This window comes from Octopus sinensis, linkage group LG25, assembly GCF_006345805.1.
Source record: "Octopus sinensis linkage group LG25, ASM634580v1, whole genome shotgun sequence".
In the NCBI taxonomy this organism is placed as follows: domain Eukaryota; kingdom Metazoa; phylum Mollusca; class Cephalopoda; order Octopoda; family Octopodidae; genus Octopus; species Octopus sinensis.
Genome location: NC_043021.1, coordinates 898,172 through 921,145, shown reverse-complemented (window position 1 = coordinate 921,145; position 22,974 = coordinate 898,172). Strand labels below are relative to the sequence as shown.

Sequence of the window (22,974 nt, the reverse complement as noted above, 5' to 3'; positions counted from 1 at the left end):
GTCACTCATGCATACCAACCTCTCCTCTCTATGCTACCGATGTTATCCAAGGGAAAGGTAAAGGCTGATACAGCTTGGCACTAGTGATGTCGCAGCTGAGTGAACTGGAGAAATGTGAAAGTCTTGCTCAAGAACACAATACACAGCCTGGTTCAGGAATCAAACTCACTACTTCATAATTGTGAGCCTGGTGCCCTAACCACTGAACCATACACACACACACACACGCATATATATATATATATATGTACATACACACACGTCTTTAATACCACACACACACAGCCATCACATACTGCATACACTGACCCCAATAAAAGCTGATGATGTGATTGATGCAGCAACCACTGGTCCCTATTCATTAGTTTTCTGTCAGTAATTCGCCCACCCCTGTCCAGTTTTTTCTATTGCTAATCAAACCCTAACCCTACTCTGGCCCCTCTCAGTCCTTAATATTCAATAATACAACTTGAACATTGACACAACATTAACTTCACTCAGTTATCCTTCAACTCCAGATTGGGTGGAGCCATGACATTGTTGTCAACAGAATGAATTCATCATGCCTAGAATATATTCAGGAAGACCAGCATGGTGCCATGATGAACATATGGAGAAAACCAGACGTTGTTTAGCCCTAATTCAACCCTAATCTGGGTAGACCTATGACTAAAGGCAATCCATTCTGTGACGACCCCGTTTTTATGTAGACTTAATACATTTATTTTACAGCATTCAATTTGCTGTTCTTTTTTAAAGACAATAATAAGAGATTTGAGGAACATTTGGCTGCTATTTCTAAGTCAAATCTCATTGATGAAAAGTTCACAGTTCATAACATTGCAAAATCCATTGGTGCCATAGCAAATTGGTAGAATCTATTTGGAAGCATGGTAACATCAGTCGCTTGATACCAAAGTATCACAGAGTCTCTTGGTACCGAGGTAAGCTGATGGTGTTTCTTGGTACCGAGGTAAGCTGATTGTGTCTCTTGGTACCGAGGTAAGCTGATGGTGTCTCTTGGTACCAAGGTAAGCTGATGGTGTCTCTTGGTACCAAGGTAAGCTGATGGTGTCTCTTGGTACCAAGGTAAGCTGATGGTGTCTCTTGGTACCAAGGTAAGCTGATGGTGTCTCTTGGTACCAAGGTAAGCTGATGTTGTCTCTTGGTACCAAGGTAAGCTGATGGTGTCTCTTGGTACCAAGGTAAGCTGATGGTGTTCTCTTGGTACCAAAGTAAGCTGAGACAGTGTCTCTTGGTACCAAGGGAAGCTGATGGTGTCTCTTGGTACCAAGGTAAGCTGATGGTGTCTCTTGGTACCAAGGTAAGCTGATGGTGTCTCTTGGTACCAAGGTAAGCTGATGGTGTCTCTTGGTACCAAGGTAAGCTGATGGTGTCTCTTGGTACTAGGGTATTATAAGAAGATGCAGCTTTGATGATTACATACCTCGATGCCTGACCAGGTACTTCAACTGTTTGACAATACGAGTCAAAAGACCAGGTTTCAATCTGTGGTAAGGGCTGTTGGCCACCAGGGTTGAGATACACTGAAACAAGATTCAAATAAAAATTATTGAGAAACATAGATTGACTGGAAATACAAGTGAGAGTCATGGCAAATGGAGAGGGTGATTGGGAAGACAAGACAGAAATTGAGGAGAATAGGCCAAAACTAAAACTAATTCTTGGTATGGGTGTGTGCTTAAGAAGTGTTCTTCATAATCATGGGATTCCAGGTTCAATCCCACCATGCAGCACTTTGGACAAGTGTCTTCTACAAGAGTCCCAGGTTAAGCAATTTCTTGAGAAAGGAATCTTGTAGATGCATCTTGGCATCAGGAAGGGAAGCCTGCCAGAGAATACTGCCTGAAAAAGCCTCGTCCAACCCATGCCAACACTGATTGATGCTGACTGATATCTGGTGTGTGTGTGTGTGCATGTCTTGACATCACATGATTGTCTCTGTCACACAAGCAGTGTCGTTGATTTCCATTATTCTGCGAGAACATATCTGGCCAAGGGGAAATACTACTTTGCTCAGAAACAAGTGAGGGCTGGTGAAGGGGAGGACATCAAGCCATACAAAAACATCTGCTTAAATAAACTTTGACCAACCCTACAAGCAAGAAGCAATGAACCTTAAAACAATATATACTAAAGTCGGCACAAGCACTTCCACACATTTATACAGGACAGAACTTCCAGCTCCAAACTGATTCACACGAGGCTTCAGTTAGCCATGCAATGGGACTGAACCCAGAACCAAGTGGTTGAGAAGCAAGCTAGGCAATCCCTCATCAAATATGTATAGCAGTAATGGCTATATAGCCTAATGACCACTGGGCAATGGAACAATGTGTTGAATCTATAAATGGTACGTACTTTCACGAGCTGGGTGAGCGTGAGGGGATAATTCTCAGAAACCACAGCAAGTAACAAACTACGATGTAATTCTTTCAGGGTTGACCCAAGAACAAGGGAGAATGGCATGAAAGCAGTTCGGACTTGATCACTGAAAATGAAAGAAAGAAAGAATGAAAACAAAAAGCAAAGAATTTTAGAGATACTTGTTGATATATATGTTGTAGAATTCTCAAAGAATTACTATTTCAATAAAATATAAACAACATTTGGTAAAGATAAGTGTTAATAGCATCACTCGCTTTCACACACACACACACGCACACACTCGTGTGTGGAAGGAGAGAGAGAGAGAGAGAGAGAGAGAGAGAGAGAGAGGGAGGAAATTATGATAAACACTGACTGAATAATGGTAATCTATGTAGAGCTCTAAATCATGTGACTGTATATACAAGACAGACAGACAGAGTCATACATACATAAACAATAAGTATATGACTTATTAAACAGAGTTCAACAAATTCGTTCATCTTTATGTAATGGAGGAGATTCGATGTTAAAATGGATTCTAGTCTTTTATTTTGCATGTTGCTATACAATTTGTTTCATAGAAAAAGACTCAGACATTCATAAACAGAAAATCGCAAAAGTCATATTTGTACTTGTCAGTAGCTGATATAGAAACTAAAAAGTACAGAGATTGTCTCTTAGTTACCATTTTAGAATTAACATATTCATACTTGGAAATAATTCCATTAAAGGATGAACTTACATTCATCCAATAGAAAAAAATATATGATATATAATATTATATATATATATATATATACATACATGACTTTAGGTAAAAGAAAATACAGGATGATCAGTTAATTATGATTTTGTTCAACATATTCCCCTCTCAGATTCACAAACTTATTGCAGTGGTCCTTCAGTTTTCCTAAGCTCTGTAAAAGAACTTAGAAGATTGGGCTTCCAACCAGACTCTCTGTGATACCTTTAAAACCAGGAACTTTTCAGCACCACCTCATGTGTGTATATATATCTTTATATATATAAAACTGAGAATGTCTGTCTGTCTGTCTGTGTGTTTCCCTAAAACTTGAGAACTACACAACCAATTTCATTCAAATTTTACACATGTCTTACTTAGGGTCCATGTAGTTTCATGGGCAAAAAAAATGTTCAACTTCTTGCCTAGAGCGAGCCCATAGCAATATCATATCTTCTCCACTATTTCAGTATTACGTGTTAAAAGCGAAACAAAAACATTTCTCTATTTTATGTCAGATACTTTCACTTTAACAATAAAAATAATAATAACAATAGAATTATATGTAGTAAGTAATAATTAAAATCAAACTAAAGTATAATATAATCGTAACATAACAAAAGTAAAAATAGCAATTGGTATAAAATTGCATCAATGACTTGAACTTGAATAAGTGGTTTCACATGAATGGGAATAAATTAAAAATAAAATTAGCGTGCAGAAATGGAATAGTCCAGATGGATAATAAAAAATTAAATTAAAGAAAAGACTATTGTCTATAAAGTATACAATGTAGAGAAAAAAGAAGATTTGAACACATGGAGGAAAGCACCTTCGTAAAGTGTCATGGTGCGACTATGAAAAATATCTAACCAGAGGCGGTAAATTCGCCACAATAGAAGCAAGGTTCGAGTCAACGGAGCGTGCAAGGGAGTACTCGACTCGAACCTTGCAAAGTGGAAATATTTTATTTTTACCTTTATATCTGGGACGTAGGATGTGCTGGAAAAAAATTTTAAATGCCCCCCACACAAACATACACCAGAAGTAGAGGTAGGCTGGATTGTAGCCACACTTCTATACAAGAGGGAGGACAAGATACAATTGATCAAAATTACAAGAGACGGGCTAACAATTCCAGTTTGTTATATATTTTGAGTATTGTTATCACTAGCAATATCAAGATACAACTTTGTATTTCGTATTTTATGTGTAGATATATATATATAGATGTACATGTAATATGTACACATATATACATGCACTAGCACTATGACCCGGCAACGACGAGTCTTTAATGCTAGTCATTTAATAAACGTAGTTACAAAAGAGTTACTAACAGGTTCATGCTTTAGAGATACCATAAATTGGCAGAATTATATAATATGCTATGTATTTCCAAGCTTGGAGATCCATGGCAGGTTATACAAATTTGCCAATTTATGGTTTCTCTAAAGCATGAAACTCTAATGTAAATTGTGCTTATAAAATGATATTTATTTTTCACTGGATGGAGGACCTTTTTTGTTGATCCCACTTATAATGTGATAGTAAACTATATATATATATATATATATATATCTGTGTGTGTGGGTGTATGTATATATATTACTTTAATATCAGCACTAAGCAGTGTTTAGGCATAGGAGAACTTTAGGTTGGTTAAAATATGTTAGTGACACAGTTAAAGACACTGGGACTATAACTGCTGTGTATAGATTGTTTTGTTTTTTACTGAAGTCAACATAACAAATGACTCACGTGTACTCAGCTGCAGCCAAGAAGGGTCTTGTGCCCTCAATAAGGGCAGAAAGTGCACCAAGAGCACCAAGTCGACACTGGTAAGAGAAGAAAAGAAATTTAATTGATTCTATATCTAAGAGATGAGGAATTATGTACATTATTTATATTATGTATTTTCGACGTATATTTGTCCTCACCTTGTTTGTTGTTAACACAACGTTTCGGCTGATATACCCTCCAGCCTTCTTCAGGTGTCTTGGGGAAATTTCGAACCTGGGTTCTCATTCCAAAGGTATTTTTCAATGTTATTATTATTATTGTTCAGGTCACTGCTTGGAATCGAACTCAGAATCTTGGGGTTAGTAGGCCGCACTCTTAATCCCTATGCCATATGCCCATGGGCATATGGCGTACCTTAGGAATGAAAACCCAGGCTCGAAATTTCCCCAAGACACCTGATGAAGGCTGGAGGGTATATCAGCCGAAACGTTATGTTAACAACAAACAAGATGAGGATAAATATCCGTTGAATGTAAATAATGTAAATTTAATTGATGTCATGGAAACAAGTCATAAATAGCAAAATGTTGACATGAAAGTGAACACTAGTCTTCTGGTTTTACTTGTCTTGTTTGTTTTTTATGTTCCATTCTGTATAGCAGACCATTCTGTACCTGGACATTTTCTGTAAGTAATCAGATTTTGTTATAAAAAGGGTTTATTGCCTCCTTCACCAATCATGTCACATCCGGTGTAGGGGAACGTGCTGTTGCTGCATTCACCATTTGTCAGTAAATTCCTGGGGCCTTCTTGGCAACCTGTTGAGCAGAGTCCCGGTCAGTCCTTGTCTCTAAGAGATACTATCTCATCTGCCATGACCACATGGCATGTGGTCAACCCATTGAGATCCTCAGTGAAGAGGACATGGTAAGCAGGGTCAAACTCAGAAAATCAAGCACCATGGCCAAACATTCTGAGTTGGCAGTCTGGAATCATGCAAGTAACAAGAGGCATCCCAGTTTCTGAGGAGAGTCATTGGGTGGATACGAAGTTTGACCAATGGTAAAGCATAATCCTGCAAAGTAACCTGGTACCAAAAGAGTTGAGGCAGGTCATAAGGGCCCTGGACAGTTTCCAGTCCATCCCTTTTTATAGGGCAAGGGTTGCTGTCCACTGCCACTTCATGATCTTTCTCATGTTGCATCATAGATGAGGGGAAAGAGAGGGAGAGAGGGTGAGAGAGAGAGTGAGAGAGAGAGAGAGAGAGAGAGAGAGAGAGAGAGAGAGAGAGAGAGAGAGAGAATCGAGCTAAATACTTGATTGGTATTTTATTCATCCAGAGATGATGAAAGGTCAGCTAGACCTCAGTGGGATTTGATGCTCTACAAACTCAGTCAGTTTTGCTGTCCTTTCATAAATTCACGCAAACTTTACGAGAAATTTCCCTTCATTATTATCAGACTTTATTGAACTTAATTGATTCCCAAAACACAATCCAACAAAATGAAGTGAAATTTGTAAGGTTTGGGGTTTTCCAGTTTAAAAATTCATTTTGTTTTCATTGCAAAGTTTGTCAGATATATCTGACACATCCCTATTTGTCAAACTCTTCTTTGCAGGCCATTGTTCAGTGTTAAAACAATGTTAAATATTTTATTACAACAAACACACTTCAATAGGCAGGGTATTAACAGACATAGCTGGGTAGTTGTGCCAGGGAGACAATGGTCAGTTTTAGAAAGGAAGACAGTGTTCAGACTGAATGTTCTAGAATATTTCACTCCAAGAGATTGAATCAAAGGGATAAAGAAGAAAAGATGATGGTCTTACCTTGGGCGATGGGTCTCGTAAAATAATGGTGAGTATAGAGCGGACTTGTTGAATATTCCCAGCAATAGGAACGTCAGGAACAAAACACATCCAGTAACCAAAGATTACTTTGCGATCTGTAAACTATGAGAAGAAAGGCCACAGTGAAATGGTATCCATTGATGATATTGATTGATTCTTTTTTTAAAGAAGCATGGTGTTAAGTCCACTGATCCAGCAGGCCTACAGTCAGAGGCAAGCCAACCATGACTATCCAGTCCTATCTAGAACTAATTAGTCAATATGTTCTAGTTTTTTTAAAACAGGAGGGTGTAGTTTTAGGGTGATTTAGCTGCTGCTTCTAGCAGGTCAAGCATACAAAGAGACATAGAGCATTGGTATAGAATATATGTATGTATATGTGTATCTATGAATGAGTGTGCATACTTGTATGAGTGTATATGTGTATGTATATACACCTAACTGGACTGTGGCCATGCTGGAGTAGTGCCCTGAAGGGTCTAGTCAATCCAATCTACCCCAGAACTGATTTTTACGGTGAATAACATATTCTATCAATCTCTCTTTTGTAAAACCACTAAGTCACAAGGAGGCAAACAAACCAAGATGGGTTTTGGAAGAGGTAAAACACACACACACACAATAGACTGCCCCTGTTTCTATCAATCAAATCGACCGACAGGTCATTGATCAGCCTGGGGCTATAATAGAACCACCTATCTAAGGTGCCATGCAGTGGAACTGAACCCAAAACTCATAGCTTCTTAACCACACATCCATGCCTATATAATTAAATGTACACACACACACACGTGTGTGTGTAAGACATTAGGTCACAACTGTTAAACAATCCAATATTCAGTTGCTCAATGTGCTTGAAATAGCAGCCAAATGTTCTTCAATCCCATCCTGCCAAAGACAGAATGTACAATGTTAGTTTCTAAACATACAGAAAGGTCATGGCTGGAATACTTCTGATTATGGGTCTACTCAATGAAACTGACCCAGGGCTAAATAACAACAGCTGTAAATCAGGTAAAAACTGATCAAGAAGTCTCAAGTATGGATTACCTTAAAGATGATATATAAAGTTCCGAGAGCAGCCTGTCGAACTTTGATGTAATGAGATCGGTGTTTCCCGCCGACCTGTGAAGTATCAGAGTCAGAGAGTTCGGACTCAGAGCTACTCACATAGCCACGCCCACTCAACTCGTTGTTCAGGTGAAGGTTTCCCAGAAGGTTACAAAGAAGAGGGTCTTCGATGGTGTTACTGAGGTCACGACTTAGTAAGGAAGATGGAAACAATGAAAAGCTATTGCCATACTGGACATCGTCCTCTGTGTCTTTGGGATTGGACTGGCGTCTGGGCACCAGTTTCTTTTTCTTCTTCTTCTTCTGAGGTTGTTTCCCAGTTGTGTCCACCTTGGCTGAGTTGTTACTGGACACAGATGGATTGTATTGACTCATTGGAATCGGGTAAAGAGTCTGCGGAGTGGTGAGTGGGTAACTGGCCAAACCATAGAACACATAATTCTGGAAGAGAATACTGGCAATTAATTCACTTAATTATTAACTGTGAGTAAATATAAGGAGAGAAGGGAGTGAAATAATCATTGTGGTGGAGAGAATAAATATCAGAGATTTCAGTAAGAACATAAAGGCAAGAGTAAGAAGCTTTTACCCAGACAGCTGACAGTAAAAGTCCAATGGTTTCAAGAGGGACTGAACGTGTAGCTAAAACGATATTGTGTAGACCTCTTAATGTGTGACACAGGATCTGAAAAATGTAAAATATAAACAAACATGGAAAAAACTTATTAGAATTCTTTGAGTAATGCATATTACTTAATGGAATGGAATACAAGTAGAACACTGACTTTATTAATGGTAAGAGTACAGGGTATGGTCAGTTGATGGTCCCCTCATGGAATACAGAGAAGTCATGGATCCCCTCCATAATATGACACCTCTTCCTGTCCCTTTATCATACATGAGCCTCTCAACAGCAGGTATAAACTCACCCTCCGCCTCAGTCGAGGGGTCAAGACTAGTGAATTATGGATGTTAAATGACAATGATGATATCATATGAACTCTGATCTTTGGTCATATGGTAAATATCAGATAATGGTATGGTGTACGTGTGTGTGCGTGTAAGTGTGTACATGCATATGTATGTACATACAAACATATATTATTGTCCAAACATAATGTATGTTTTGCTTGTTTGCCAGATCACTGTAGAATAGCACTTTAGAGATAACTCCCTCATAGCACTGGGTGTTAAAACACCTGAAAGTCATAGACAGGTGAGACAACTCACCTCCATCCCATTCAGGTGTGACAGATACCAATATTTTATCATTTTGGTGGCTTATCAACATGTACCTGAATTAGACCAGAGACAAACTGAATTGCTGCTCTCTCTCTAAATATAAAAGGATACATAATGTGACAGTTTTATGGCATTTTAGTGCCATTCCTTTTGTTTCCCCAATTTGATCTAAAGATGGACACTCAACTTTAGTCCAAATCATTAATTAGGGGTCGGAAGGGTGATGTGTTGTGGTGTTCTTGCACTACTTTTTAAAGTTATTTGTGATGAGAATCAATAAACTTAAAATTAGGGAGTTGTGTGGTTGTGGTCTCCTTGCCAACCATTGCTGATCATTTCAAACCTCTTCCTTCTTTCTCCATTCTAGATGAATCAGATACCAGTAATACATTGGGATTACAATAATTCACCAGTTGCACTGTTCTACAATATTAGAAGCGGGAGCAGCAACCTGTTCAAGACATCTAGGTATTCATGTTAAGGTATGGTACCTTGATATAGCTGGATATTAGCGTACCTCAGTGTACCAGGATGTCTATGTTCAGGTGGTGTACCTCCAATAAGGATTCAGTGATGGTGGCCACACATGACCGTAGTGTTGCTCAAGCAGACCTAATCCAAGAAATTCAAAAGTGATTGAACACCACCAGCTGCCCCTCCCTCTACAAAGGTACCTAATTAGCAGAGTGTGAAGTGGTACTGAAGGGTCATACATACTCTACACTTTGGTAGGATGTCCATAGTTAAACCTGGAATGTCATAGAGGATCTTCAAGAAAATATCGATGCATGCTGATACATATTTCTCCTCCATGTATGGGGAATTTCCTGACCTGAAATTAAAAATGCAGAAAAAGATTCATTATTTAGCCAAAAGTCCAAAGGTCAACACAATAAAGACCAAAGTACTAATGAATAAGAGATTTTACATAATTACAACGACATCTGGACAAGGGGACTTGCTTGGTTTGTAACAAGGAATTGTTACAATTGAGTCAAAGCCAGAGTAGGGTCTCTGAGAGAGAGAACCAGGATTTCACATATAATATTACGTTGAGGAATAGTTATAAATCAGGGCTCAAGGCAGCTAATTAGAAATAGCAGATGGTTGTTTCTGTTAGCTGGGTTCCTAATTTGGGGTGGAGATGGTTACATGGTTGCAACAATAACAAAAGAAATGAATGAATAGAAATGAAGGCAGAAGTTTAGAAAGTTCTTAACTGTGTTGCTAAGGAAAGGGTCTCCTTTTGGGAAGGCTTTATAAGGTAAAGAAACCAACTAGATTTAAAAAGAACAAAAACAATGGTAAATTGGCAAAAATTAACTTAAATTCTCCAGCAAAAGATCTGTCTGTGTGTTGTGATGGGATGTAAGTTGTGACATCATTTCAAGTAAGTTGTTATTTTATGAATTTAATTAGGCCGGGATATAACATTGAATATTACATAGACAACAAAGCTGCCTTGCCTAGAAACAGCTCCAGTTTGACCTATATGTGATATAACATTAACGACTATATGATAACAGTAAATGTTATATGTGATATAATACTAAAGACTGTATCATAACAATAAATATTATATGTGATTAATAAAATGTTGTTTTCCGTACTTGAGAGTAATGTTCTCTAGGCAACAGAGGAGTCCTTTCAATACGCCATCTTCTGTCGACTCACACAACTCTACAAACAAACCAGTCTCGCCCAGCAGCAACTCATAGAACTGAAAGAAAAATACAATGAAAGACAATTATTGTTATTATTAGATTGATGGAATTGTTGTTTAGCTTCAGATCAACCCTGACTGAACAAAACTACAAGCAAGGCCATTTCAACCATGACCATCCTGTCATTTTAGGAATATAGAGAACTACGTTGTCTAATGTGTGGTGTCCTGATATAAAACAGCAGAATGATTCGAGAGGCATTTGGCTGTTATTTCTAGTAGATCAAGTGACCATGCAAAGACTCTGACATAGCAATTGATGACATTAAAAAAGTTTTTACTTTCAATTCTCTTTATTCTTAGTTCAAATCCTAGCTCTTCCTCTAATCTTTCTGGGACCAGAACACTAAGCATACACTCCCTCATCACTTATTTGTGTTTCAAGCCAATGACAGGACATCCACATGTCACTCAACTTAATGGAAATAGCAGCTAAATCTTCTTCCTATCATATCCTGCTATTTTAGCAAAGAAATGTGCAGAAAACAGCCTCCATCACATGCCAGGGGGAAAAACTAGAAAGAGTTGATAGCTTCCGTTACCTAGGTGACCAAGTCAGTAGCCGGAGTGGATGCTCTGAGAGTGTAGCTGCCAGAATAAGAATAGCCTGGGCAAAGTTCAGGGAGCTCCTACCTCTGCTGGTAAGAAAGGGCCGCTTGCTCAGGGTAAAAAGGAGACTGTATGATGCATGTGCACAAACAGTCATGCTACATGGCAGTGAAACATGGGTGGTGACTGCTGAGGACATGCGTAAGCTCGCAAGAAATGGAGCCAGTATGCTCCGCTGAATGTGTAATGTCAGTGTGCATAAAGAAGCATCAGATGTGGTGTGCAAGAGAGACTACTGCGTTGGTATGGTCATATGTTGCGTATGGATGAGGACAGCTGTGTGAAAAAGTGTCACACCCTAGCAATAAAGGGAACCTGTGGAAGGGGTAGACCCAGGAAGACCTGGGCTGAGACCTTTGGAGATATGCTGTGCTTGAGAAGACCTGGTAAGCTGAGACCACAATCGTGGCCTATGCCAGTGCAGCATAACCAGCCCATTTAAGAGTATGCTTCAATCATTGGGCAATATACTGCACTTGCAAAGACCTGTTGAGTCAAGTGAAGTCGTTATGGCTGATGACAGAACTGCCTAATTGGCACCCATGCCGGTGGCACATAAAAAGCACCATTTGAGCGTGGTCGATGCCAATGCCACCTGACTGGTCCTGTGCCGGTGGCATGCAAAAGGCACCATTCAAGTGTGGTTGTTGCCAACACCATCCGACTGGCCTTCATGCTGGTGGTACGTAAAATACACCCACTACACTCTCGGAATGGTTGGTGTTAAGAAGGGCATCCAGCTGTTGAAACTCTGTCAGATCAGATTAGATTCTGGTGCTGATTAGATTCTGGCCTGCCAGCCCTCAGTCAAACCATCCAACCCATGCCAGCAAGGAAAGTGGATGTTAAACGATGATGATGATGATGATAATGATGAAAGAACAAACTGGACAATGTGGTTCCTGATATTAAGGAATAAAAGTTGGTCATGGTTGGAACATCTATGACAATAAATCTGCTTGATGAGGGACGACCTGAGGCTAGTCTTATAATTAAGAGAAAGGCATAGATTTGTTTGGCTGGTTTAGTGAATAGCAGCAGAGCAGCATCCATAATGCCAACCAAAGTCTCTGGGCCATTGGGGAAGTTATCTTCAAACTGAAGAACAGACCCAAAACCTTGCAACAGAGTAGACTCTGCTAAATCTAGCCAAGGGTGATAGTAAACCAGGTGATGGATCCAACCCATCCCCAAGAACAGGAATGGTCTTCAACCAGCAGGCTTCCACACCGTTTCTCACTCACAAGACTTTGCTCAAGGTATGGCACAAAGAGATTGAACCTGAATCCATATTTCACAATGTTATCCAATGTCATATCCATTTCTTTAAGGTAGGAAATAAGTTTGAGTTGAGAGAGTTTGGCTGCTATTTCCAACAGCCTATCTGTTCTAACAGCTTATTAATTATGCAAAAACTGAATTGTTGAGAGAGAGAATACAACAAACCTTCTTTAATCTGTTTCCATTGTCATGAAGAACAACAGCCAAAGTAGAAAGAATATCAGGAATGATTCCTTTGGGAGATTGTTCCAATCCATGGATTAAGAAATTGGTTACTTTTAGGAAACATTTATCCTCCAATGAACCCTATATAAAAATAAATTCATACATATATATACATGCATATATATATATATATATATATATATAATATATATATATACCGGAGTAAACACATAAAATGTGAAACAAGGTGGAAAAAAGAGTACTCAAATACCAGAGGTAGAGTAATATGCTTTATTTCAAAGCAGCAGAAATTTAACAAAAGCTGTTACTCAGAGTTTCACGTTCCCGTCTATCATTGCAAGTTATCGGTTTGATAGGGAGATAATGGACAGTCCTTGAATGAAGGGAGTTCATTTGTGATTAATATATATTAATGCAGATATCAAAGACTTTCAAAGAAACGAAAGAAAGCATTTACATATCATTTAGAAAATTAATATTTTTCTTGCCCTTAATTAGCTATAATTATCATAATTCCTGTAATAAGTTGTGACAAAAAGATATTTTTATTTGTAATATTTTACTTAATGGGAAGGCAGCGAGTTGGCAGAATTGTTAGCACGCCGGGCAAAATGCTTGGCGGCATTTCATCCGTCTATATGTTCTGAGTTCAAATTCCGTTGCGATCAACTTTGCCTTTCATGCGTTTGGGGGTCAATAATAAGCACCAGTTGAGCACTGGTATCGATGTAATCGACTTACCGCCTCCCCCAAAATTGCTGGCCGTGTGCCAAAATTTGGAATTAATATTTTACCTCATGGATATAATTTGGGTTAAGGGACATAACTCGATGTTACCGTGTCAACATGGGGAGAGACATAGAGTGTCACTTGAATCGGAATTACGACAAATATAAACATTTTTATTAATGAGAGAAAAGAAAAACAAACATTAAAAGGTTAACCTACCTCTGTGTTGGTTAGAACACTAAAAATAGTGTGACAAAATTTCATCACCAGACATTCTTCCTTGTATGGAATCAACATACACAGTTTACAGAGCAACTGGTTTCCTTCCTGGAAGCAAACAAGACTCGGTGAGAGTGCCATAAGAAATAACGAACGTCAGAAAGTGTGGAGGTGGGTTCACACCTGAACCGATATCTCTAATAGCGTTCCTGTTAGTGAGAACAAGCAGCATATATCTAAGGCTTCGGAGATTTAGCAACTATTTAGCCCTACACCAGCACTGATCAAGCAGAATAAGAATGGAAAGCGTGCCAGTCGGGACCATCCCTCCCTTTTTTGGTATATTCATAAGTATTGTTCAATGTGTCCCCTTTTTTTAAGATGGTGAGATGTGATTTAAAGGACATTCGGTTGTTGTTTTTAAAAATCGAACGATCGCGTCGAGGTCCCTCGAAGAGCTGTTAACTAGGGGCAGTGTTTCTCATAGAGTGAGTTCGGGTTAGGGCTAAAAAGAGAGGGGACCAATTGCTAGGTTTTATAAAAGGGTTTAAATTTATTCAACACAATGGCGAAGGGGGAAGGATTATATGGATGGAAATCACAGGTGAGATGTAATAAAAAAATTCCACACACACACACATATATGTATACAGAGAGAGATAGATAGATAGATATATATATATAGAGAGAGAGATAGAGTGACATTGCTGTGAGCTGGTATTCGTCAGTTTGAGAACGGCTGAATTCGCGAGTGTATGTAATTAGGAGACATTTAAGACAAACCCTTCTGGGTGCGAATGGAATGATGTCCATCTCTCATGTTCTCCTGTATTTACGATACTACCAAATATTTCGACATTACGCAGAAATACGATAATTATTATTTACCTCCGTGAGAAACACGGCAACAGATTGTCCGACACAAAAGGGGTTGATCTCGTCCATCAATTTGTTTAACCTTGCATTGGACTCCATCGGTTGCTTCTCATCCACTGGGAACTGCATGAGACGGTGGAAGATGTCCAGGAAATCGGGCCTAGAACATTGCGACGTATTGTTGCTGTGTGATATAAGGTCTGTTCTCATGGAACCATGATCTAGTTGTGACTTGTTGCTCTGCAGTCCCAGATTATCTCTGATTGAACCGGGGTCCACTTGGTACATGTTGCTGTTGTCAGCTGTTGCGGCTGACATTTTGATTCATTGAAGAGGTTGTCAAGTACGCCAACTGGAAACCTATTCGCAGCCTTAGTTACGTATTTTACTTATCAGAAATCGGGCGAAATAAATTTAATTATTTCTACTTAACATTTTATTGCCCCATGCATTAAGTATATTAAAATTTTAGCTGTCCTTAATGCCTTACAGATTTAAACTGAAATTACAATTTTGTCCTCCGTTCTTCCAGGACCTTTAAATTAAACACCACCCCTCAGGTACCGGGCTCCAGGTACTCATTTACACTGCTCACTTCCACCAATTTAAGGCTTTGTTATACATCAATATAAAACACCCTAGATTAGAATGGAATTATAATAGGATTATTGTTCGATGGATTCGGTCAAATTAAAACAGAACCCTCGGAGAATTTCACTATGATAAAAGGTTGACGATACAATCATACGACCAGAGCTGTCTGGCCAAGAATAATATATTAATATTATAAATTTAAATATAGTAAATAAAGGTGACCATTATAATAAAAAAAATAATAATGAAATTATTGTATACAGTGCTCAGGTGCACCACAATTATGTAACTGTAAGTTTCAAGTTGGAAAAAAATCTATCACTAGATATTCTAAAACAGCGAACCTTCGGTATATGTACCGGTGTAAGTACCCGAAACATTTCCAAAAAGTGTCTTTTTTTATATATGGGGGGGGGGGGGGTTAGGGTTAGGGGGGGGAGAAAAGGGTTTCTGTTATCTTCAGAAATGTAAACAAAGTTACGTGTGTACATATACCGAAGCATCGCCTCTAAAACTAATATTAAACATTACTAATCTAATATTTCATTAAAATAAATCCCTTCTAAAAGCTCCAGGAGCGCAGACCTACGAAGAGACATAACTGATGCAGCAGCATGTGTGTGGACAGCCGCCGCATATATTGCTGAAACTGCTTCTTCGTTATTCCTTTTCTATAGTACGATTGATATTTGCATAAGTCCCACCATACAGTTTCTATTATATGAGATGTATAATTAAAATTACTGAGTTACTTTTTTAATCGCATAAAATCACGCAGTTAGACCCAAGTATTACTGGGGATCATTTCATTATACCGCTTTACCTATCAGTCTCTATATTCACTAGGTACAGTTTGATTATTCACCGCTGTCATGGTAGCAATGACACTGACCACTGTTCTTGGTCAGTTGAAAAGTTTCATAGTTTATTGTCAAACTCTTCATTTCTAAATGCACATCATCTCTCTCTGTTTCTCTCCTGTTTCTATATAACTGTGACCATCATGTACCGATGTATACGAAATTTCCCGCACACTACAAGTTAAATTATCAATAAGTTGTGTAAGTGTTTTCTTAACTTTGTTAAATTATTATTATGTATGCTGTGAGGAGATGAGCGAGAAATTAGAGACAGGGTCCTGTTTAAAACGTCTGAATTTACCACTTATTTCACTCACAAATTTTTCTTGGTTTACAAAATTTGATGCCCTCTCTTTTCGCATTCTACATCCCTTTCTCTTCTGTATCTAAATTGTTATATTTTACTCCGATCAGATTCTACCTCGAGTAGAATTTTGGTAACTATCGATATTTCCTGATTGTCATAGATTTATTGGGTAACGACTAAATTTTATCCCACTTTGTTTTCAGTTCAATCTGCAAGAATAATTTTGTCGTTCACTCAATCCTAGATATAAACGAAAATGATTACAAGACTATAATCTCCCTTGTCCAAAATGTGTCTGGTGTCACTTCGCTCAAAATCGCGGAGTGGTTCTTCAAATAAAATTTTATATTTTACAATTGTCTCATTTATTTGAAGAAATAAATCTATTTACTTCCAGCGGGAAAATATTCGAAACTAGAGTATATCCAAAACAAAGAACGTCTCAGCAAATGGAAACGAAACGAAAAATTAATCGCGTTTCTCTTTTTTGTATGGCAATTGTCATAAGTTACAGTTGGATAAATAATCGTATCAAATAGCTATATAACGTTGCATATAGATTTGTTATCTTAACTTTTGTTTGTCCCTTTTAGTTTGTTTTTTACTGTGTGAAGGCCTCTTTCACCTGAATATTTACACCCACAGCACGTGACATAAGGCTTGGCGGCATTTCGCCTGTTTTTACGTTCTGAGTTCAAATAGCGCCGAGGACGACTTTGCCTTTCATCCTTTTGCGGTCAATAAAATGAGTTCCAGTTGAGCAGTGGGGTTGATGTAATCGACTAACCCCAAATCCTACCCAGAAAAAATTTCAGACCTTGTGCTTATAGTAGAAAGGATATATGTCATATATTCTGTACACGACATAAAACAACTTGGGTGTGAAACATATAATACAAATTCTGAGCCTTTTTTGCTTCCTTCCTTCCAATTTATAACTTGTTGTGGCCAGAGGGTAACATAACGAGTATTAGTTTCTCTCATCTTAATTTCGATTCTCAATAAAATAAGAACTTGTTATGTACTGAGGTAAATTTAATCAATTAATCCACCTGTTAATCTGTGACCATGTACCTATGTCACAAACAATTATTAATTACTGCATCAGACAAAAATACTTATTCGTATTTTCCCAACTCTTTATGGTTTGAGTTCAAAGCCTGTTGGAGTCAAATTTGCCTTTCATTCTTTCGGGTGTCGATAAAATAAAGCATTACTCAAACACTGGGGTCGATATAATCGACTAACTCCACCCCTCCTAAAAAAATTGCCTAAATTAGATACAAGTGTCGTTTGAAAATGATTCTATTTTGAAAAATTCAGTGTATTTCTCTTGTAATTTATTTCTAGCTCCCTGTCTCCTGAAGACCCCACAAGCCTCACCTACAAATATGTCAGTGGTGACATTACAGCTGGGTCAGTGTGGGAATCAAATAGGGGGTGAATTTTACAACACCCTGCTACAAGACCTTCACATCAGAAATCCACATGTTTCTCCCCGAGCCAACGAGAACTACATTCAAGAAGCCATTGACCGTTTCTTTGTCGAATGCAAAACAAAAAGTGGATTGGCTGGTCTTTTAGAAGCTCGGGCCGTCATGGTCGACATGGAACCAAAAGTGATTGTACAGACATGCCAACTAGCCAGGCGGTCGGGTTTGTGGAGGTATCCAGTTAATCAACAGCTGTGTCATCAGAGAGGATCAGGTAATAACTGGGCCAACGGTTTTCTCTCTTGTGGACCCAAAGCAAAGGAAACTGTAATGAATATGGTGAGTTGCTTTTCTACCACCCCCTCCCTCTTAACCTATCCACCCAGCCACAAATGGAAAAGTACTCAACATATGATGCAGAGTTGATGTGTTTAAAAATTTAATTCTTGTCTCTTAACTATTTTTATTGTCAAACATTTCTGTTATCCGATCATGAGATAATGTTAATTCTTAGTGACAAATATTTTCCCTTCCCTACATGGGTTGGATGATTACACAAATTTCTAGATTTACATTTACTGGAGTCATTGTAGACCTGTGTTATTGTTGTTGTTTAACCCTAGATCAGCTCTGATCATGGAAACCAATGATTAAAGACACTTCAGTCATAAGTATCTGTTCTTTTCTAAGTTAGTAGGGTGTGATGTAAAGAAGATTTAGTTGTTGTTCCTAGCTGGTTGAGTATTTGCATAGAGACCAATACATTGGCTCATAGCAGCTGTGTCTTTAATAGCGGTGCCCTTTCTCTCACTATTAATAAGTCAAACATCTTTTGTTGAAGAATTTGTAGACTGAAAAATGCTTGAACTAGATAGGCATTGAACTTGTATCTTCACAGTCATCTCTTATTGGTCCCAGTCCACTGCTTTAATCTTTCAATGCGTTCATTTAATCATTTGTACTAAAGATTAAACTTTCTTTTCATTTAAATCTGTAGATTCGAAAAGAGGCCGAAAAATGCGATTGTCTTGGAGGTTTCCTGTGTCTGATGAGTGTCGCTGGTGGCACAGGTTCTGGTGTCGGTGCTTACCTTACTCGCTGCCTTCGTGATGTCTACCCAAATGCCTTCATCTTGAACCAAGTGATCTGGCCATATCACACTGGAGAAGTGATTGTCCAGAACTATAATGCACTGTTGACCCTTTCTAATCTTTACCAGACATCGGATGGCATCCTGCTCATCAATAATGACCAGCTGCAAGATATCTGCACCCGACGGCTGCACATAAAGCAAGTGACATTTGAGAACATGAACTGTGTTGTAGCTGACCAACTGACCAGCCTCCTCCAGCCTGTTTACAAAGCTAACACTGGTAAAACTGTTCACAATTGTCTTGGTAAGCATTGACCTTCCCACTCATCATCCACTGGACTCCTTATTTCACTTTTATCCTTAGAATTGCTTTCAGTTACAGTCAAAGTCACCCACTCCCTGTAGCCTGAAGTCTTTCTGGATCCACCATAATTAGATTACTTGGTACTATCAATGTTGCCAAATTGTTTTAAAGGATTCCAAAAGACACTTTCCTGAAGCCTTCCCTGACTCCTATTCAAATGTCAGGGGTTAAAGATGTTTCTACATCAAATATTTAAACGAGGATAATTTATGTCTTTGTGAATGTTAACAAATATAACAGAAGTTGCACGCGACACAGCTAGACGATGGCAATATTACCAAGGGAGAGAAATCAACTTGTTATTACCTCCCTTGAGTTACCTTTTTACTAACCAGGCAACTGAGCCGAAAGTGAAACAGTGTTTCAGCACTGAACTAGGATTAGACCCTACAACACTGACTGCTGTGGTTGAGAGGCTCGCTTTGCAACCACAAGGTCTCGAGTTCAGTCCCACTGCATGACACTTTGAGCCTACTAGGGCTGTACCAACTAATTGCCTTGTGAGTGAATTTGGTAGATGGAAACTAAAATAAGCCCATACTGTTTATATATATATATATATATATTGCTGAAGTAACAGAGTGACTCAAAGTCCAAGAGTTTCGTGCATTCGCACTTATCAAACTAGTTACAAGTCAAAGACCTTTGAGTTTATATCGCTATATACATATATGTGTGTGTGTGTGTGTCTGTGTGTGTGTGTACATATATATACATACCTCGCCATCATCATCATCATTTAATGTTCATTCTCCATGTTGGCATGGGCTGGATAGTCTGACAGGTGCTGGTAAACCAGAGGGTTCTTGCAAGTTCCCTTGTCTGTTTTGACATGGCTTCTATGAATGGATGTCTTTTCTAATGCAAACCACTTTACAGAGTGTACTGAGAGCTATTATTTATTTATTTATTTTTTTGTGGTACCAGTACCAGCAGAGGTACCAAGTAATGTGGCAAGACAAAACAAAGTCCCCTTGACTGGCGGGAGTCGTGTTGAGGGAGGTGACTTTGTGCCAGTTGATGAGAAGTTAAAAAGGATAATAGATGGAGAGAGAAAGGTGTCTTCCAATGGCTGAAACAAAATACAAGATATTAAGCTGGAACTATCAAATATCTAAACTTGCAGTCTCTTACCAGGTGAGAGAGAGGTTGGGTCTGTCAGATACATACAGCAGCACTGCTTTCTCTTTAATGAATCTTGTCTGGGAAAGCATATTGTTTGTGGTGGATGAAGGAAGGAAATATTTAAAGGATTTCAGAAATGCAAGTCTAAAAGACCTTTCCCTGTGTTGCTGAGAAGAAGTCCTCTTTCTAATATCTGAGAGCTCCCCGTACCCCAGTGCTTTCATGTATGTATGCTCTACATGTGGGACAGAAAACTCCTCTCTCAGAGCAGCCTCACCAGCTCCCATCATCCCTAGATATACCAAACCAGACCAGACATGCCAAAACTGAGTGATTTCTAATATTGAAGTTTAAACAAGAGGAAAGTGTAAAGAATTGGACACAAATTTGTGGTTTATTGGATCCAGACAAAATGATGGAAATATTGGACAAAAATCTGGGATTTATAATCTTAAAAAACTAAAGACAATTCAGTTTAACATACAAAATTTTATTAAACTTGTTCATATTTTTTAAAAAACCCAACCCATTATTGTTCTTTCTTTGTGTTGGGCAGTTGGAGTGTCTTGTTGTGGTTGATCAGTTTCTTTGTTGTCCTCATATATTTAGGTGGAAGTGCAGTAAAGAGTTTGTGTTTGGAACCTTATTGGGATCAACTTTTGAAAATTTTTTATTGATGTGAGGGATTAGGGGATAGTTTAGTTGTTAGAGCAGTTGACTTCACTGCTGGTCAGATGTCCATTCCTACAACTGACTGATGAACTGTAAAGTAGCGAGTGATGGAATGTGGTTTTATAGCTGGATGGATGTCCTTTCAACCGGCCAGTCACCACTAAACTGAGAATTAAGGAATGGTGATTATGTAATGTCTGTTCTTTTTTTCATTCGTTTATCAATATTGTACTCTGTGTTGACCTTCTGCTTCTTTGTATAGAAATCCAGAGCCACACAGCCATGTTGCTGGGACTTAGTAATACTATGAAGTGTAAGAATATTATTGAGTTTTAACAATTTGTTATTGACACTTATGTGGCAAAAGATAATTATAAGGTGTATATATATATATATATATAATATATATATATATACACACACACAGAGGGTAGGATGAGTAAATTGTCGCCATTTTATATTTTTAATTTTGTGCATGCGGAGTTTGTTTTTGATTTTGTTGACTACACAGTACAGTTGGATCAGTTGGGCACCGTCTGTAAAAAAAATAGCACTATGACACAATTCATTCTGTGAGAAATTTAGAAATGGCATGCTGTACTGCTTGGCATTTTTGCTCGAAGCTTCAATACAAACATTTCAGAGTGTTTGGGTGCCAATCCTTTCTACTATAGGCACAAGGCCTGAAATTTGGGGATAGTCAATTACATTGACCCCAGTATGCAACTGCTACTTAATTTATCACCCCCCCCCCCCAAAGGATGAAAGGCAAAGTTGATCCCGTCAGAATTCGAATTCACAACGTAGTGGCAGACGAAATACTGCTAAGCCTCCTTGTGTTTGGGTGTGAATCTGAGGGGAGTGCAGAGGATTTGGAAAGAGTTGGATGTGTCTAATAGTGATTATGAAGGCACAGCAGCTCGGAAAGCACACTCTGATCATTCTGATAAGGAAAGAACTTCTGGTGAGATCCAGGCCATGATTGACAATGATGCCTCCAAGTCAATCAGGTCCATCGTCAGGGATATCGGAGTGTCTGAGTTTCTTATCAGGCGAATAGTTCATGAAGACATTCAGTATTCCTCATACAATGAATAAAGGGCCAATTTTTTATCCCAACCTATCAAGGACAAGAAGAAAGACTGCACTCTGAAGCTTTTGAACAAACTCAAGCATCCCCTCTAACATGCTTTGGTTTTTCTCAGATGAGAAGAATTTCTGCCAGGGCCAGATGGTGAACACACAGAACAACCGTCAGCTTACCATGTCCCCAAAACATTGAAAGTGATAAAAATCAAACATCCAGTCGACATCATGGTGTTTGGAATGATAACTAGTGATGATGACATTATGCCTCTATTCATCTTCTCACATGGTCTCAGACTCAATACAGACACCTACATCAAGTGCCTGGAGGAGATAGTGCTGCCCTGGGCAAAGAGGGTGGTTGCTGGAAGATCCTGTGTCTGGCAACAGGACTCTGCACCATGCCACACAAGCAAGAGAACCTAGTCATTGCTGTCAGACAATTTCTGCAACTACATCATCCCAAATTTCTGGCCACCTAACTCCCCAGATTATTATGTGTGGGGCACAGTTGAATGAGAGACCAACAAAACTCCTTGTAACACCAAAGATGAACTGAAGGCAAGGATTATGGCAGCATTCACCAACTTAAACAAGACCTTCCAGAAGAGTTGGAGGAAATTCCAAAGTCGTTTGGAGGTTATGGTTGAAGCCAGTGGTGATTTTATTAAATAAATTTACTCCTTAGTATTTCAAGATATTTTTATGTAATTTTGGTAAACATATCTGTTAAAATGAGATGTCGGTGTTATTTTCATTTTTGCATAATTTAGACAA

General features: G+C 38.6%; 2 protein-coding genes across 5 annotated transcripts in view; one reads left to right on the top strand and one right to left on the bottom strand.

The window, feature by feature from the left end:
- The window catches only part of LOC115224391 (HEAT repeat-containing protein 6), a 30,175-nt gene extending 15,116 nt beyond the window's left edge, over positions 1–15,059 (bottom strand). For both annotated transcript variants that reach the window (XM_036513485.1, XM_029795280.2), the window contains exons 1-11: positions 14,676–15,059; positions 13,788–13,895; positions 12,819–12,959; positions 10,651–10,760; positions 9,758–9,872; positions 8,388–8,483; positions 7,778–8,239; positions 6,707–6,829; positions 4,895–4,971; positions 2,383–2,512; positions 1,448–1,547 (exon numbers count right to left, since the gene is read on the bottom strand). In XM_036513485.1, the coding sequence (XP_036369378.1) occupies positions 1,448–1,547; positions 2,383–2,512; positions 4,895–4,971; positions 6,707–6,829; positions 7,778–8,239; positions 8,388–8,483; positions 9,758–9,872; positions 10,651–10,760; positions 12,819–12,959; positions 13,788–13,895; positions 14,676–14,981 (1,768 nt within the window). In that variant the 5' untranslated portion in view covers positions 14,982–15,059. The remainder of the gene's footprint in view (positions 1–1,447; positions 1,548–2,382; positions 2,513–4,894; positions 4,972–6,706; positions 6,830–7,777; positions 8,240–8,387; positions 8,484–9,757; positions 9,873–10,650; positions 10,761–12,818; positions 12,960–13,787; positions 13,896–14,675) is intronic.
- A 1,032-nt stretch (positions 15,060–16,091) lies between these two features.
- Positions 16,092–22,974, top strand: part of LOC115224408 (tubulin delta chain-like) — a 16,983-nt gene continuing 10,100 nt past the window's right edge. The window contains exons 1-3 of one of the 3 annotated variants that reach the window (XR_005003769.1): positions 16,092–16,318; positions 17,775–18,196; positions 18,855–19,230. Coding sequence is in view for 1 of the 3 variants with exons in the window: in XM_036513197.1 (XP_036369090.1) it covers positions 17,816–18,196; positions 18,855–19,254 (781 nt within the window). In the remaining 2 variants the exon portion in view is untranslated. Of the gene's footprint in view, positions 16,319–17,774; positions 18,197–18,854; positions 19,255–22,974 lie in introns of all 3 variants that reach the window. The other 2 variants (XM_036513197.1, XR_005003768.1) reach the window with 2 other exon arrangements.